Source organism: Sciurus vulgaris, assembly GCF_902686455.1.
Source record: "Sciurus vulgaris genome assembly, chromosome: 1".
Lineage (NCBI taxonomy): Eukaryota > Metazoa > Chordata > Mammalia > Rodentia > Sciuridae > Sciurus > Sciurus vulgaris.
In genome coordinates this window covers 30,421,521-30,439,641 of record NC_136461.1, presented here as the reverse complement: position 1 = coordinate 30,439,641, position 18,121 = coordinate 30,421,521, and the positions used below count along the sequence as shown (strand labels likewise).

The window sequence follows — 18,121 nt, the reverse complement described above, 5'->3', positions numbered from 1 at the left end:
TGAAACTAACAAGTTTCAAGAGGCTTGAATTCACTCAATGAGCAGTAGGAGCCAAAAAAAAAAAAAAAAAAAAAAAAAAAAGTCAATGGTTCTAGGGCTGTACTAAAGAATCCAGTTTCATGTAACAATGAGAAATTTCTTCTAGGTCTACCCAGTCAGCCCAGGCACTCCAGAGAGTCAAGATTCTAATCCTCTTGAAAACAGTGATTCTCAACTTTAACTAAAGGTTGGAATCACATGGGACGCTTTTGAAACGCCTGGATTCTCCCCAAGACCAAAGGAATCAGGAACCCTGGGGAGTGGAGTCCTGGCATCATTTTTGAGAACTCCCCTAATGACCAAAGTCCAGTGAGGGTTAAGAACCACAATACAGAGCTCATTTTATAATAGCCCACCAGATGTCTCCACCAAGTTCCCATTTAAATAACTACTGGTTTGATGGTAGTGTTAAAAATGTCACTGTCCAATCTGGAGGCACTGAGTAAAGAAAAGATGCCACTGTCAATAAATGAAAGTAACTTAGGTATGAACTTACAGCTGACTAAAGGTTGAATAGAATGCAGGGAATAAGTGAGGGGAAGATTAGACTTATCAAGATTCAGCATCATCACCATCCCCACTCAACTTCCCAAAAGACAAAAGTTGGTTTTGCTTTCCCCACTTCCAAAGAAATCCAGAGGGGTAAAACTTAACTTCAAGAAGTCTATTCCTTTTTGTTCCTAGAGTTCTGCATGAGCAGGAATATACAGTATTATATACATTTGTTCTGGTATGCTATCATTTAGGGATGGCTTTTAGCCAACTTCAGTTCCAGAGGAACATCTGGATTTATGGACAACTAGAGAGCTTTTAAGAATGAGGGAACACAATGGTCAAGCTGAGATGAAAGATAAATTGCTTTTGTAGGACTGAGACAAAAATTACTGGGGCCAGAGTGGTATCAGTAAGGTGAAGGAACTGACCATTTTGTAAATTTCTGCCTCATTTCACATTTCTACTAGGGAAAAATGATATGATCTCTTTAGCCATGACCCTTTCTTGTTGCTTTTGAAATACATCATCTAGCAAATTACAATTACTTGTTTTCGGAATAATATGTTTCCCAGTCTTAGACAACAACACCTTATGAATATTCTTTTAAGTTAAACTTATGTTTGGATAGTTTAAACATAATGGATTTTTTTTTTAAATCTGTTAAACATATCAAGGTGCTAATCTAAGAGATTATGACATATTTGAAGAAGTCTGATTTTAAGTACTGTTGAGTTCTGGAAGGGCACAGATGAAATGTCAAAATGTATAGTCATGTTGCATAGGCAGAGAGGTACAGTCAAAGAAGTAGATGTCTCCATGTGTTGAAATTACAGAGTCCTGAGCACAGAGGAAAAAGAAAGGCTTTCTAAGGGAAAAATCATCCTGACTTTACTGGATCACATTTCACTAAAACTTGTAACTGATGTTGCTTTGTACTAAATCTGAAATGGAAGAGTCTGGTTCACTCAAATACTATTGTACAGCTACAATATGCCAGAGAGTGTTCTAAACAGATGATGCCATAGCACAATAGAGGTCTAGTAATCAATGGAAGAAAGATTAAGAACAACTCCCATTTTACTCTTTTCCCCCATCCCAAACCTAAACAAAACTGAATGCCTCAAAGTAATCACTCCTCTTTAAACCTCTGATAGACTAAATGTATAGGTGCTAAAATTGGTTAATAAAACAATCTGCATTATTGAAAACTTCAAAGGAAACCAGTAGGTTAAAAATCAAAGCCCAGGGACTGGGGAGATAGCTCAGTTGGTAGAGTGCTTGCCTTGTAAGCACAAGGCCCTGGGTTCGAACCCCAGCACCAAAAAAAAAAAAAAACAAATCAAAGCCCAGGGTCTTAAAAAGGTAACTGCACAGCCATAATTGTAGTAGCACTATTCACAATAGCCAAGAGGTAGCAGTAACTCAACTGTCTATGGACAAATGAATGGATAAACAAATGTGGCATACACATATGATGGGATATTATTCAGTCTTAAAGGAAGGAAATCTTGTTACATGCACAACATGGATGAACCTTGAGGACATTATGCTAAGTAAAATAAGCCAATCACAAAAGGACAAATACTGTTTGACTTCATTTACATGAGCATTTAAAACAGTCAATTCATAGAAAAGAAAGAACAACAGTGGTTAGCAGGGGCTAAGGGATGGGGGAGTTGTTTAATTGGTAGAGAGTTTCAGTTTTGCAAAATGAAAAGGTTCTGGAGATGTGTTTCACAAAAATGTGAATATACTTAACACTACTAAACCAAACATTTAAAAATAGTTAAGGTAGTAAAATTTTGTTTTGTTTTTAATCATAACTATTAACTAACCAATCAACCAAAGCTCAACGGATTACAAAAAAGTTAAAAGTGTTGAGCTTAAACCTCTCTAGCCACCTGCCCTGATCCTGGATTTAGGTTCCTGAGCCCACGCTAGTGCATAGACTTCTACACTGGCCAGTTCTGCCATACTGTCAGTTTTATATCAGGCTGACTCTCGCACCAAAACCCAGGAAGCTTAACCATTAGATTATCTTCCCAATTTTTGAAGAAAACACCCCACTCTTAACTTTATAATGCCACTGTTCTCTCCATTCTCTTTTGAGACAGTTCATATAACTACCACCTTGAGACTGTTAAAGAGAAACAATGACTTTTCACTGGAAATCCACTCTGAAAACAAGCCACTGTGAAAAGACCCAGCCGAGTTCCCCTGCTGAAAACCCCTTATGTAAATAAACACCACCCACAGGTATATCCAAAATATGAAATAAGTTTTTTTTACCTCTGAAGTTAGTGGGTATTTATCACAGTGAGAAGCTAGCTTGTTCTTTTTATTTAATTAATTTATTTGTATGTGGTGCTGAGGATCAAACCCAGTGCCCCACATGTGCTAGGAAAGAGCTCTACCACTGGGCCACAATCCCAGCCCATTTATTTCTTCTATTTGTTTTCAGTCTGTCTCAACAGAACTCATGTTCCATGAGTGCAATGATCTTGTGTGACTGGCATAATACTGGATCCAAAGAATTTAGCATAGCTATGGTAAGTGAAAAATATTTGTTGAGCAAATTTGTTTTATCAGAGACTAAAGGCCACTAAACCTAAGGAATTGCAGTATTAGCTTCACTTCAGGAAGGAATTCAGTATCGTCTCTACCATTATGCTAATACCTCTAGGGTAGGAATGACATATTCAATGTAGGGAGTTCCTTCAGTATTTGCTAAAATAATACCAAATGGAACATTCTTCATTAAGGACATGATGCTGTACTCTGAAAATTCTCCAATTCTAACTTGCTTCACCTTCTACTACCACTCTCATACCCTGTCCTCCTACCCGCAACCTCCACTACTCATGTAAGAACCTCCAGTACTCTGATCTTCTTGCTGCTCCTCTAAACAGAAAGCTTTCTGCTCTGAGCCTCAACGCCTTTATAGATCCCTTCTCACTGCCCAAGAGCTATTCTGCCATCCTTTCAATCTGATGAATGCTTACTGATATTTTAAGATGCAACAAATACGTTGGCTTTACTTGATGCCTCCCCTAACTCAATCAGCAAGAAGAAAGCAGTGTGTCCTCTGCGCTCCCACAGCACATTTCCTTTTACTGCTTCAGGAGTCATCACTAAGCAAGTCAGTGAGTATTTAATAAATACTTATGGAGTAAACGAGTCTGGTTGTAATTACAAGCTTGGGTCAGGATTATATTTGATCCTTCTAAGTCATTGGTCTCAATAGGAGTTGATCTTATCCCAGAGGGACATCTGCCAATGTCTGGAACATTTTTGGTGATCACAACTTGGGGAAGGTGCCTCTGGCATCTAGTGAGTACAGGCCAGAGATGCTGCTAAACATTCTCTAATACACAAGATAGCCCCTCACAACAAGAATTATCTGGCCAAAAATGTCAATAATGCAGCTGATAAGAAACCCTGATTTTGTATCTTTTAGCACATCAAAAGAGTGTCTGGCTCACAACTGATTTCATAAATAAATTGCCAATTATTTCCCCCAAGTTCTAGAAATTTGGTAGGGTTACTAAATTAGGCAATAAGAAATGAACTACATCATGCTGACAATATAGTCCAACCCGTAGGGTGGTTGCCTAAAATGCAGAAGGACCGGGGTTTGAATCCCCAGCACAGTGCGATGGATAGAGAGAAAAATAAACACTTAGGAAAAAAAAAAAAAAAAAAAAAAAAAAAAAAAAGAACTACATCAACTTCAATAAGGTGAAATCACTGCCCTTCTTGTAAAAGATATACCTCACATCAGACAACATCCAAGTCAAAGTATCCACTATACACCTACACACCTAAAGAACACCACGAAGATGATACAGGACACCCTTGTAGCTATCTTACCTAAGGTAAGATTTTCTCCTATAGGAATGTACTATGGTCAGGACTGCACTATGCCTTTGTAAATATGCTTGAAATGAAAATGTTTTAGTCTTAAGTTTTTTAAAATCATCTTCAGAAGTTTCTCATTTTTCCTTACCACTGTTAAATTCCGGATTTCTTCCATAACACGAGGCCAGAAGGACTGGAGGCTTTGTTGAGCATCACTGCTACTAGTACCGCCAAACCCACCTTCTGTGGACATTTCGATAACTGAAAACACACAGACATGAGACACATTAGAAATTAATGAAGTCAGACTTTTTGTCTTTCATTATGGAGTTTTTCTTTCATTATGGAGTAATTTATCTTCCATTATGGAGTTTTCACTAATTTTTCAATCTGATAAGGTATACATACTTTTACTAGAGATTTCTGGCAGATTCAAATCTTAGCAGAAAACATTTGGAAGAAAGTTTTCCCTTCAGTCTTTTTTTTTTTTTTTTATTGTAAACAAATGGGGTACATCTTGTTTCTCTGTTTGTACATGAAGTAGAGGAATACCATTTGTGTAATCATACATAGAGTAATGGTGTTTGATTCATTCTGTTGTTTTTTCCTTCCCCTCACCTTCCCTTCAGTCTTGATTATACCACAGAGACAATCAATGAGCTCCAATTAGAATATCAAAATATAAATCAAGACCTTTAACTTCTTGTGGGAGTAGGGAAAGGACTTTGTTGCCCTAGTCTAGTCCATACTTTCAAAGTTTTTTCCAAGTTCTCCATGACTTCCCAAGCCATGGCCTGTAGCAGATATGGTAAGGGTTCCCAGTAATTCATACAAAACAAAAATGTCATCCCCCAACTTAAAAGATAAGAACCAGGGGGCTGGGGATATAGCTCAGTTGGTAGAGTGCTTGCCTAGCATGCACAAGGCCCTGGGTTCAATCCCGAGCAGCACCAAAAAAAAAAAAAAAAAAAAAAAAAAAAAAAAAAAAAAAACCAAATTTATTCTTTTGTTTCGGACACTATAGTCCCATTTCTCTGGAGTTATTAATGATTATTATTACTTCTAATCTAAGGCAAATCTGTGTCAAAGACAAAAGTATAAAAGACCATGTCAATTACTCAGTGGGTGACATGAAGTCTGAACTGAAACTACCTACTTCCCAATTCTTTCCTGATGTGAATCTTGCTTTGGCACAAAGCCAAACACAATACACTAGCAAACAGTAGCTTTAAAGACAGTTGAAACAATGGTGAATTAAAATTAGCACAAAGAGAGACAAAACCTACACTTGGTCAAGTGTTTTGTGATAAACATGGATCCCCACATCAGTTATAACTGTAGATAATATTGTAATGTCTTTAAAAATTTATGGAGGAAAAGGAAGGAAAAAAAAACAAAAACAAAAAAACAACTTCCAGATGGCTTAAATGCTTATCTGGCAAATAGTTAAATGCAAGCAACAGTGTAATTAGGCACAAAGAATGAGAAACTTGGTGATCTCCTAAGAATTTCTATACCAGGGAATTATTTGAAAAGGCTTAACATGCCAGTAACAGGATGCTGGCAGACAGCTATGTAAGTTGTTTAGAACTAATTCTGAGGGGTTAAAAGAAAAGGCACCAAAGCCAGGTATCACATGATCAAATGTGTCACTTTCAAGACTCCATGTGGATGCATGCTGGGTAGATCACTCTCTACCAGCAGAATGAAAAGAAAGTCTGACAAATCTAGGTACAAATCTAGGTTTAGCCTAAAAGGATGTTCAATTCAATCTTAAATGTTTGTCTGGGATTGTCCCAGAGGTCTCTCACTCCCCTCCCCTTTTCCTTCCAAAGAAAATGAGAGAGGAAAGAAATGGAAGGAAAACAGGAGTATAATCTTCAAAGCAGATTTCACTCTGGTGTAATGACATTAGTGAGGGATGATGTAATGGGAAAAGGTTTGGAGCCAATTTTTGATGCTGGAGGCCTATAAACAGCTCTATACATCAACAAGGACTCTTATGTATCTGGGAAGCAATATGTTCTTGGAGTTTCTGGAAGGAGTTAAAGGGAAGTGTTGAATCACAGTTGGAAACGACTAGATAAAATCTTGAATCGTAAATAACCCAGTGAGATTCCCTCAATTCAGCTCTTATGACACTTCCTCTTATCAACACATACAATAGTCTATATACAACTTTAAATGCATTTACAACAAAGAATTCAAGGTAATCTAGAGAATATTAATTTATTTTTGTTAATAGTTTCCTACAAGGCATTCATGATAATGAAGAGAGTGACACAATCTAAACTTCTTTAAATGGGCAAATAACATTTTTTTTTCTGGAAATGAAAATTAAGAAAAAGCTCAAAAAATAACCTAATCTTTCACTACATACGTCCATGGACAGGTATGATCTTAGCACAATCTTCCACACAAACTACTACAGAGCCAAAGGAGGAAGATGCATTGTTGCCATGACATCTTCATGCATTTGTTAATGACAGGTAGGTTTAAAAGGAGTACAAAGGTCTCTAAGATTTACAAGTCTGGTAGTAAGTTTTAGCTGTCCTCTGACCTTCCCAAATACATCACAATGGTACACAATTCAAGAAGCACTTTTACAATAACTGTTTGGTTCAAATTTAAACTTTGAACTGCTCCAACTCTGGATATGCTGGCAAGATCAGTCCCTAAACATCTGTGCAGTAAATAAACAAATGAATCTATGGCTGGCTCAGAGCCACAACACTGTTGCAGAGGGAGTTGTGACCAAAACAGAAGTTATCAAATAGTTCTGTAACTAAAAAACATATTAAATGTTAAGTTTTAACTTGGGAAGATAACAGTAAAAAATACAAGTCAATGCTAATGCCCCATATATTTTATCACATCAGAGTTTAGGACTGAAAAGACACCAGGAGACAAGTGGGTCCACTCCTCTAAATGGTGCTCACAACTCCTTTTTAATCTCTGCTCCAACCCCACAACTCTCTACCTTAAGTGGTCATCCCACTTAAATGTGAGTGCCTGCCTCTCCAGTTCAGAAAACTGGCTTACTGGTAAGGCATTCTTTTCCATCTTTGGACAGGTCTGAATGTTCTTCTTTACATTAAGTTTAATTTATAAGGTAAGTTCCAGCTGAGCTTCAGATTTAATTATAGTCTTTATAATTTTTCCATCCAGCAACCTCTTGTCTTTTTTTTTTTTGGTTTTTTTAGTTTTTTGTTTTTTTTTTTTAATAAATTCCTAAGCTCAAAAGACAAAAGTACTCTATTTAGGACACCAGATTCTCTTGAGGAAAAAAGGAAAGGTAAAAGATTTGAAGCACATTTTCTAGCATCTTTGCAGAGATGATTAAGCACATAGTTAATAGTATATTCCTGGAAAAGGTGAGTACTTTTATTCAAAAGGCTCTTCCTAAAGCAGATCCACTCACCGCACTGAGTTTTAAAACATTAGACCAAGTCAGGTGTAATGGCATGTGCCTGTAGACCCAGCTAATAGGAAGGCTGAGGCTGGAGGGTCCCTGGAGCCCAGAAGTTTGAGACCAGCCTGAGCAATACAGTGAGACCCCCTGTCAATAAATAAATAAATAAATAAATAAATAAATAAATAAGCAAGCAAGCCTGGTGAGGTGGCACACACCTGTGATTCCAGCAGCTCAGGAGGCTGAGGCAGGAGGATCTCGAGTTCAAAGCCAGCCTCACCAATTTAGCAAGGCCCTGAGCAACTCAGTGAGACCTTATCTCTAAGTAAAATACAAAAGGGCTGGGAATGTGGCTCAGTGGTTAAACCTCCCTGAGTTCCATCCCTGGTACCTAAATAAATAAATAAGCGAGCCAAGCAATGTATTTATTTTACTACAGAAGTAGCCCATTTATAACATCAGTGGCCCATGGAAAATGTGTTGGGTTCATCTGGGTGATAAAAGAAAGCATGCATTTAAAAGTTACAAGAGATTTATTCCAGGATTATTTTCATTCCATGTAAAGTCACTATCTCTACCACTGGGTAAAACACCACGTGGGTCACAATTATCTTAGATCACTCTTATGAAAAATGCGATATAGAATTTCCCAGCTTTAATTCATTATTAATATTCAATTTATTATTCATGTTCATTAATTACTTTATAAATCCTTGAATAAGACTGTTTAACTGTTTAATAATGAGGTAAGGCCAAATTGAAGTAGTGAATGGTTGTTGCTAGAAGTACTCTCAGATCCTAGTACCTCTTAATTTATCTGTTTTAAAAAGCTTGCTTTCCACAACTAGAAAAGGAAGAATCAAAGTCCATAATGAAAAGGTTGTTTCTTCAATGCTCAGCTCAACTACCATTTCTCTACAAAGTCTTCTTTAAATATCCTCGTCTGGAAGTGGTCCCTCCTTCTATGAACCTTTAAAATCATTGATCTGCTGCTCTCTTTCTACCCTCATACAAAACCCTGGTATGATCATTATTTATGTTTATGTCTATGTCCCCTCCTGGTATACATGCTCCTTTTTCTCTTTTTGGTACCAAGGACTGAACCCAGGGTTGCTCTACCACTGAGTTATACCTCTAGTCTTTATTGAGGTTGGCCTCCAACTGAATCCTTCTGCCTGAGTCACGGGGATTACAGGAGTTTGCCACCATGCCTGGCTCTGATGAACAAACCATAGGACAGGATCTGAGTATGATTCATCTCTGGATCCCTCATATCATTTAGCACAGACTGATAACTACTGAGTGAAGAGCAAGGGAGTCACTCTGAAAAAAGGGCAGCTTAGAGAGTCTAATCCCAAGAGAGACTCACTGGGATTGCCTGAACAACCAAAGGAAGTGGTTATAAGCTGTATAGGAAGCTCAGAATAAATGAGGCGCTCTTTGAATCTTTAAAGCAAAAAGGACTCTAATCGAAAAGCTGCTTGCAGTTGACTTACTAAAGTGGATTTAAGATAAAAGGGATGACAGAAAGAAACACATACACACACACACACACAAATATACACACATGCAAGAAGGTCCTAGAAGTTGCAAGGCAGACTAAAAGGCTGGAAATGGGGTGTATGCCAATCCCAAACGTAAGTCTTTTGAAAGCCAGAAGCTCTTCAAAAAGGTACCCTGGATAGATAAGCAAAGTTAGAAAAATTAATGACAACAGGTTAAATAGTAGAAGATTAAATACTAATTACCTCTGTCTGGTCATCGATTAGCAAAATTAAGAAAAATCATGAAGGAAGAAGTAAGATGATTCAAACAGACCACTTAAAGTGGGTAATCTAGTTTTTAACACTCTAATATCACTCTTCATCATTCTTGAAGAAATAAAAAAGAGACATAAGCAGTTTTTATAACATCCCAAAAGCAGAGTTCTTCTCTTTTAAGATTCTTTGGAATCTTTCAGGTTTTTGTTCTTAACAGGTACCATGTTCATCAAATCTTCCCTTAGTGATGTCTGGGCACAGAATAGGATATATCAAAATTACCAAGCTTATAAAATACAAAGAAATTTAGGTTTTACTGCAAAATTTAACCTGATTTCCAAAACTCTGTACCTTTAGGCTACAGCTCTCTATTCCTTGGCATATACCTCATTGTCTACAGCAAAGTCCTTTGTAATATGCCTAAATCTACAACACAGCTCTTTGAAGTAATTAAAACCAAATAGATGTTGGTGGCATCACAATAACTGTTCAAGGAAAAAAAGACCACAGGAAGTTCCTATAAAATAAAGTCCAATTCTTGACCAATGCTGCTTCTTATTAAAGCACCCATCCTGAGCATCAAGTTTTACCTAAAAATAATATTCTCGCTGTTAAATGCAAACAAATAAATCTTAGCCCAGGACTGACTGAGAAGCAATCCTAAGTGCTGGTACCATCATGTCCTCTTAGTATTTCCCTATTCAATGTATAAAGCTATAAGCCTTTAGGCTATCAGTGTCACCAATCATTCCTGTATCAACAAGTATCTCCTTATGTTCAGAAGCACATATCTTCTTCATTCCCTTTTTCTGAGTTGAATTTTGAACAGTCTTCCTCTGTCACTGTCATAAGCATCTTATATTCCAATACTATTCAGGTATCCATTGATGTTATTAGCTCCAGTTCTCTTCATTTGAGTTAGCGAAAACTGCTGGGATGTTAGCTTTAAAAAAGTGAGTGAGAAATAAAGAGAAAAGGACATTAATATGAATAAACAGAAAGAAAAGGAAGAAAGTGGATAGAATTTAATCTTATTTGTACTTGTTACTTTAGATATTCTTCCAAATTACAAAAAAAAAAAAAGTGAAAAATAAATGTGAGGACTGAGGCATTCAAAACAAACAATTCCACCAACAATTTGGTGTTTATACAGATAGAACTTAGGACATATACCATTATCAATCATACTGGCTAGACAATATTTCAAGTCTCAATAAGTTAAGTTAACCTCAAGCTGACAGAAGGAAAAAAATAACACTGCTCTGGAAATTAAAAGACCTATGTTTGTACACTGCCCTGATACCAACTAGTCAGTGGTCTTGGGCCAGTCACTCCTCTAAGCTACTTCTAGAATCGTGTAAACTGAACACATACATCTAATGCTCTGGTAGGAAAGTTCTACACACTTACTACCTGAAGATGCAACACATGAATGTATACAAGGGAAAGCTAGGTGACTGGCAAGAAAAGAAGGTGCAATAGTCTTTTTACTTAAAGCTCATTTAGTTTCTACTTAAGCAAGAAAGCACCAAGCCCAGTGCCAGAAACCTTTATTACTTACATTCTAAACCCTTTCTAGCTGGGCACTAGCTAGTCATACTGGCAGGCTATTATATAGTCCTTACCCCCAAAATGAATAATGTCTTACTTTCCCCTACTCTGATTAATACCCAGTTCAGTGTTTGAGGCAAGAATGAAGCTGCTTTTCAACTGCACCTATTGGATACTGATGCTTCTTTAAAGACTAAGGATTGGAACTGGCTGACATTGTTGTTCTTCAAGATGTGATCACGAGGACATTTTAAAACTGGAAATGGGGTCACTTTTCCTTCAAAAACATGTTTCTGTTTGATATCTACTACAAACCAGTCTCTGAAACAGGGGCCATATAGCACAGGTGTAGTATATGAGGAGGAAATAAAGGCATAGTAACCGGTATATGCAACACAAGTGATAAAAGCACAAACACAACATTTAAAACTTGTTTCTGTGGAACACAAAAAAGTACGCATGCATCTTACTTCATACACTTTCTTCCTCATGACCTCATGAATACTCAAATTTAAACCATTCCTGCATATATGACAGCAATAAAACATGTTTATCATTGTTTTGCAGGGTGGTACACAAGGACCAAATGTTTAATGAAGCATTCTAAAGCATGATTAAAAAAACTACAGCCCACAAGACATATGTGGCCCACAGCAACATTCATTAGATGTGAGTTACAACAGAAACTCTACAACCTGCAAAGCCTAAAATATCATCTGGTCCCTTAAAGAAAAAGGATCATATAATATTTAGAACCCTGTTAAGTGTTTTATCTCATATTTACTAGTGGGGAAACTGAGTACTGGAGGTTGAAACGTGTGCCTTGATCACACAATTGTTACATGGTTCCCCTGTAATGTGTAATGTTTTAAGGTAATGTGTATTCAAACTGTTCAGAGAGAGGAGCAATTTCAGCTTGGATACTGACTTAAATCCTTAGTCCCAAAGATCATTTTTATCCACTTGCTCTAAACATCCCCCCAGCACCTCCTGCCCCACAGAAATAAATCTGAATCTCTTTGCCCCTCCAGTCTAATGAGAGTAAATAAATTCTTGCAGGAAGAATGGAGAGTAACTGGTTTTTCAGGTCCTGAGACTGAAAGGAAATTCTAACATGGGTTAGAGATAGAAATAGGGCCTGTAGCCTAAGTTAACTTGTATCCTAGAATAAAGAGCCATTTTGCTTCCTCGGTTCCTTCTGAAATTTACAAATAATCTCCTGCTCAGTTTCTGGCAGTATTCTGTGTTTGGGTGTCCAGGAGAAGTGAGAATGTTTCAAAGATGCCAACTTGAGAAGTTTAGAATTTACAAACTACTTGCCACATAAATTACCCTCAATTGGTCTTCACTTAGCTCAGTCATAAATTTATCAAAATCATTCTAATTTTACACATAAGGCTAAGAATTGGGTGCCTTAAATTACTACTTCCTTAAGGTCACAATACAGTAAATAGTGGAGAAAGTAATGCAAAGGCTCTAAAATTCTGTTCTTTATTAGTTTGCTTGCTCTCACTTTTTGCACTGTTTTAAGGTAATGTGTATTCAAACTGTTCAGAGAGAAGAACAATTTCAGCTTGGATACTGACTTAAATCCTTAACCCCAAAGATCATTTTTATCCACTTGCTCTAAACATCCCTGTGGCAATCACAGAAGAGAAGTGCTAATTACACTACACCCCATCATATAAACATCCTTCTCCTATTTCTTTTTGTCTCCCTTTCCACACTCTGCCACTCTTTTCTCCTTTTCCTTTGCATGTTTTTAGCTGGATCAGCAGTACATATGAATACTCCAAACACTGGGGGGCAGTAAAGTTCAAGATTAAAGACACTATCAGATGGGGGTTCTTACTCTCCGGCCAACTGGATGTTTATGATCTTGAACAAATCACCTAACGTTTCAGGGCCACTATTCATCAGTCACAATGTACAAATGGGGCACTACATGTTAGAAGGTCTCAAAAAACACTGAGCTTCACAGAAATGCCAGATGGCATATCATCGTTACTGGTCAGAATTGGTGGATGAGACACCTAAGTCTCAGCCTGAAAGGTCCCAGGTACAGTATCAAGCCTAAGGACAACCTCTTTTGTGTACTGTAGCAAGTGACCCAATTACCTTCTTTATCTCTCTCACTGAGATTACTTGCTTTGTTTTTAATATATTTCCTTTACAAACCATTTTAGATACATGGAAATACTATTAAAGTGAAGAAAGATCTTCTTCCATCTTTTTAACAAATATGAAATAATTTTTAAAAAGTCCCTTAAACTACTAAACTTAGAGTGAATGTTCAAGTTCCACATAAGCAAAGAACTAAAGCTGAATATGAGTGGGAATGCTTCAAATTTAAATCCCTGGGAACATCAGTGATCAGTAGCTACAGAGGTTTTCCCTCCATACTAATCCAAAAACATTTAAATTCTTAGGCCATTTTTTTGACATCTCAAACTTTTAGAAACTAGAAATAAATGGATGTTTTATCTTGTAGAAGATATGGAAAAAGCAGAGGTCAGAGTAGCTCCCCTACCTACCTGGCCCCACCACCCAAACAAAAGACTCTGTTTTGAGCTCCGACAAGAGCTCTCTGTTGATTTCATTTCTCCAAGATTCTGAGTAAGGAAAACATGTCCTGGAAAACAGCAATTTTGAGACCAAAAATTCTGGATTATAACCAAAATTTCAGGTGTTGGGGGGAACAGCATTGAAAAGAGGCTTGCGCCTTTCAGTACAACTGTAAGAAAATTAAATATACACGTTTACTAGTGACAGCTCATTTTTTTCTCCCCAAGAAACCACTCCTGGAATATAATCTATTTCTACCCCGGCACCAAAATACAAATAAAAAAATTTATTTCTTTCTATATGTAGCATTTTCAGACTTGTATAATATTATGATTTTGACATTTTTTAAGCCTGAAATTTCCATACTTATATTTTCTCCCCAGTTCTTACATAACTATCTGTTTCTGGCACATCCTCAATGCAAACATGCTCTGCACATAGTGGGGATTCAATGTACATCTATCAAATGACCAGACATAAGCTCCTTGAGAACTATTTTAAGGCCTCAAGTATTCTTGACCTCACTCAGGGTTCTCTTCTTTGAAATTTGCAAACAGGAACATCTTTTTTTTTTTCATATTGAAATACACTTTATTAATAAAGAGTGTTGATGAGCATACCAATTTAAATATGAGAATGTTTTTCAACTTGACAATCATTACACTAAAATAGGTTTGATAATCTTATTTACAGGAAATAGTTTACAGACCATTTAATTAATATTTCCTCTATTGATTCCTCCTCTTCCTCCCATTGCATGGCTTACCTCTCTGTTAAACTAATGACCTCAGGGACATTCATAAATATTTGTGTTCAGTTGTACAGCAATCTCTGTATAGTAATCCAGTGGAAGACTAAGTGAGTGGGGATGGATAAAAAAATGTGTTCTACTTTAGAAAATGTAGCACAAATATAGATTATTATCTAATCTGAGGCTGCACTGGAAAATAGAGAATTATACCAGTGAGTTAATCAGTCTAAAAACTGTGGGGAGGCAGAAAATTCTCAATTAAAAACCTGGAGGGTGTTATAGGAATGTCAATATGAGCCTGGTTATATTGATTCAGCTGTATGGATTCTGCTGACTCACAAACACAGAGAATTCTGCCCTCTGCTTAGGGTTAGGGGGAGATGATGGAGGAGGAGAAAGGGGGGGGGGGGTAAAAAGAGAAAATCCTGAAAAAGGGACTCTAAAATGCCCAAATCCAAGATTCCTACACATTTTAAGGCAGAAAATTTAAAACCAGAAAGCTTAAGTTTTCCAACCTTGTTAAACTATAGTTTTATTCAAGGAGTGGAACTAGACCACCTGCTTACCAGCCAATAGTGAAGCTAGCAAGGCCTTGTAAACACAGTTCACTTTTGGGGGCCTAGTGAACTTTGACTATAGCTCAGAACAGCCTTAGCTCAATTCCCTTATTGGAGGTATTTCCAAAATAGCACATTTATAATAGGAATCACTCAGTTAAAACCCTGTTCAGTTTTCTAAGTTATAAATATTGCTACATCGTGAACAGGGCTGACAATGTTGTTTTTGTTATGCAGCCATGACTCTAAGAAATCAGAATTCCTTTGTTCTATCTTACTAGAAGGTAAAGCAAAGTTTATAAATTACATCTAGAAAACCTAAAGCAACTGATTATTTAAAAGCAACATGACTCACCTAAAAATACTATTCTTGGTGATTCAAGTCAACAATACAAAATTTGGGAGCTGTCCAATACACACCAAAAAAAAAGTGCATATGCATAGCTGAGGGCCACCACAGAACTCCTAACACAACTCTAGTCATGTATTTATTTTGAAAAAAGTAGTACTTTAGAATCATGAAAGGCAATTTCCAAAACACTGGTAATACTCAATAGCATCTATCCACTTGTACAATGGTTTGTTCTGAGAAGTGGCTGTGGTCATTCTTCTTGACAAAAGTTTTAAAAGTAAATGAATTTGACTACATATTTGCTTCTATTATAAACAATATGTTAGGTAGTCATATAATGTATAAAGACTGAGAACACTTGAGGAATTACTTTTTTTTTTTTTTTTAATGTGTACATCTTGGGGGAGAAATATGCACAGAAAAAGGGAAGGTGGGAGGAGGAATTAGTCCCATAAAATGGACAGTTATAAATTGTTCATCAACATACAGAACAAGGTACAGTGCAGAGTCATCATGCTCTCCCTCCTGTTTCCTCACCCTCAAAATGGGGACGATAATATTTATTACTTATATTAGGTAAATACCAAATAAGAGAATAAGTACTAAATCACATTAACTATAAACTACAAACTACTATGCTTAACATAAATACTGCAAACTATTATACAGCTTACCTACCTTCAAGGGTAGTTGTATTGGCATTTACCAGTTAATTACCTGGAGAAAATAATCATGGAGTTCAAGATATAAATAATCAAAGCAGGGTGACTGGAAATTTACCACTATTTTTCTAGTGAAAAGTTTCTTATTACTTTTACTTCAGATTGAAGATAATTACAACATATTAGCCTAGAAACCAAATACAGGTGCCTTATACCTTTACTTTAGATTGAAGATAATTACAACATACTTAGCCTAGAAACCAAATATAGGTGCCTTATACTAAAAAATACTGCTAAATTCTATATGAGGTTGGTCCCATTTCTGGAAATAAACTGTATGTGCTACTCAATGGTGTTATCATGGTCATGTGGCTAAAAATTATTTGCTAAGACTGTCAAATTCCTACAAACTTATTTTATTATTTTTTGGTGCCAGGGATTGCTAGAGGTGCCATATCCCCAGTCCCTCTTTTATATTTTACTTTCAAACAGGGTCTTTGCTAAGTTGCTTAGGGCCTCACTAAATTGCTGAGGCTGGCTTTGAACCAGCAATCCTTCTGCCTCAGCTTCCCAAGTTGCTGGGATTATAGGCATGTGCCACCATGCCCAGACTACATGTTTATTTTTGATTGGCTTTAGGCAGGATGCTGCCATTTGAGGTACAAAGCTAAACATCAGTGTTTTAGTCAGCTTCTTCACTGCTGTGACTAAAAGACCCAACAAGAACAATTTAGAGGAAAAAAAGATTTGGGGGCTCGCAGTTTCAGAGGTCTCAGTCTGTAAAACAGTTGGCTTCAATCCTCAGGGCTTGAGGTAAAGCAGAATATCATAGCAGAAGGGTGTGACCAAGGAAAGCAGTTCAGGACATCACACCAGGAAGCAGAAAGACTTTCCTCACCATGGACAAAATGTATACCCCAAAATCATGGCCCTAATGATTCACCTCCTTCAGCTACCCAGTTAATCCCTATCAGGCTATTAATTCACTGATTAGGTTAAGACACTCGTAACCCAATCAAATCACCTCTAAACTCTCTTGCATTGACTCACACACAAGCTTTTGGGGGAACACCTAATATATGGATCATAATAATCAGTAAGATTAAATGCAATGCATTTCAGAAATCTAATCATTGCATTAGATGGAGATATGCGCACACACACAAACTAATCTTAAGGAACTACTGAATAAGATCTCAAGGAAATATCTTTATCTTCAGAACACGTGAAGGCCACCGGATTCTAGGGCTGCATTTCTCCAATCTTTCACTTGCCAAGGCACAGACAGAAAACATTAGTTTCAGCTTCTGTATACATTAGCCTATGAGCTTATACTAATGTCCTCACTTAACATCATGTATCATGTACACATGGTGCTCAAATTATTCTGAGGAAGACGTGGGCTAATAATAACACGTTTACCTTGCTAAGTGCATAAAGAGAATTATCTTCTCTAGTTTTGAACATTCAAAAATGAACAAAAGTAACTTTTGAGAGTAAGAATACTGCTCACTTGAAAACAATCAAAAAAAATTACACAACACTGACCCAGAAGATTTCAATGTGCTTTCTTCTGCATTTCTCAACTTTAGAGTCTAACCTTTTTTGTTTCCATCTTTGCCATGAAACTTTTTTCTTCTGTACATTCTCTCCCTTGATTCTCTCCTACCTATCCCCCACGTTCAGCTACATTTTCTGTGAGTTCAAATTCCAAATATACATTACTAATTTTGGTATTACTCCAAAGTTCCAATCCTGAATGTACACACTGCTGACATTTCCAACCACAAAGTTACCCAGAACTGAAATGCCCCATGCCCAAACTCAAATCTGTCTTCCTTCCCCAAACCTGCTCCTCCTAACTTTTTTGTCAGTCACTCAGGCTTGAAATCTCCTGGAATCCTTTCTCCTGTTTCTTAATTCTAGTAAACTGCTAAATTCTGTAACAGTGTGCAACAGTGTGTAACAGTGTAGTAACAGTGTGCAACAGTGACCATCTCCTGACCTTTCCTCATATTGCCACAATCTCTGTCCAGGCCCTCATCACCTCCATGTAATAATAAAAACTATACGATGATTGCTTACACCCATTTAGAGCTTACCGTGTATTGGGACAGCC

General features: G+C 37.0%; 1 protein-coding gene across 5 annotated transcripts in view; it reads right to left on the bottom strand.

Annotated features, from left to right (window-relative positions):
- NFYC (nuclear transcription factor Y subunit gamma) overlaps nt 1-18,121 on the bottom strand; it is a 63,595-nt gene that overhangs the window by 25,386 nt on the left and 20,088 nt on the right. For all 5 annotated transcript variants that reach the window (XM_079113542.1, XM_079113544.1, XM_079113543.1 and 2 more), the window contains one exon: nt 4,541-4,653. In XM_079113542.1, the coding sequence (XP_078969668.1) occupies nt 4,541-4,645 (105 nt within the window). In that variant the 5' untranslated portion in view covers nt 4,646-4,653. Of the gene's footprint in view, nt 1-4,540; nt 4,654-18,121 lie in introns of those variants that run through there.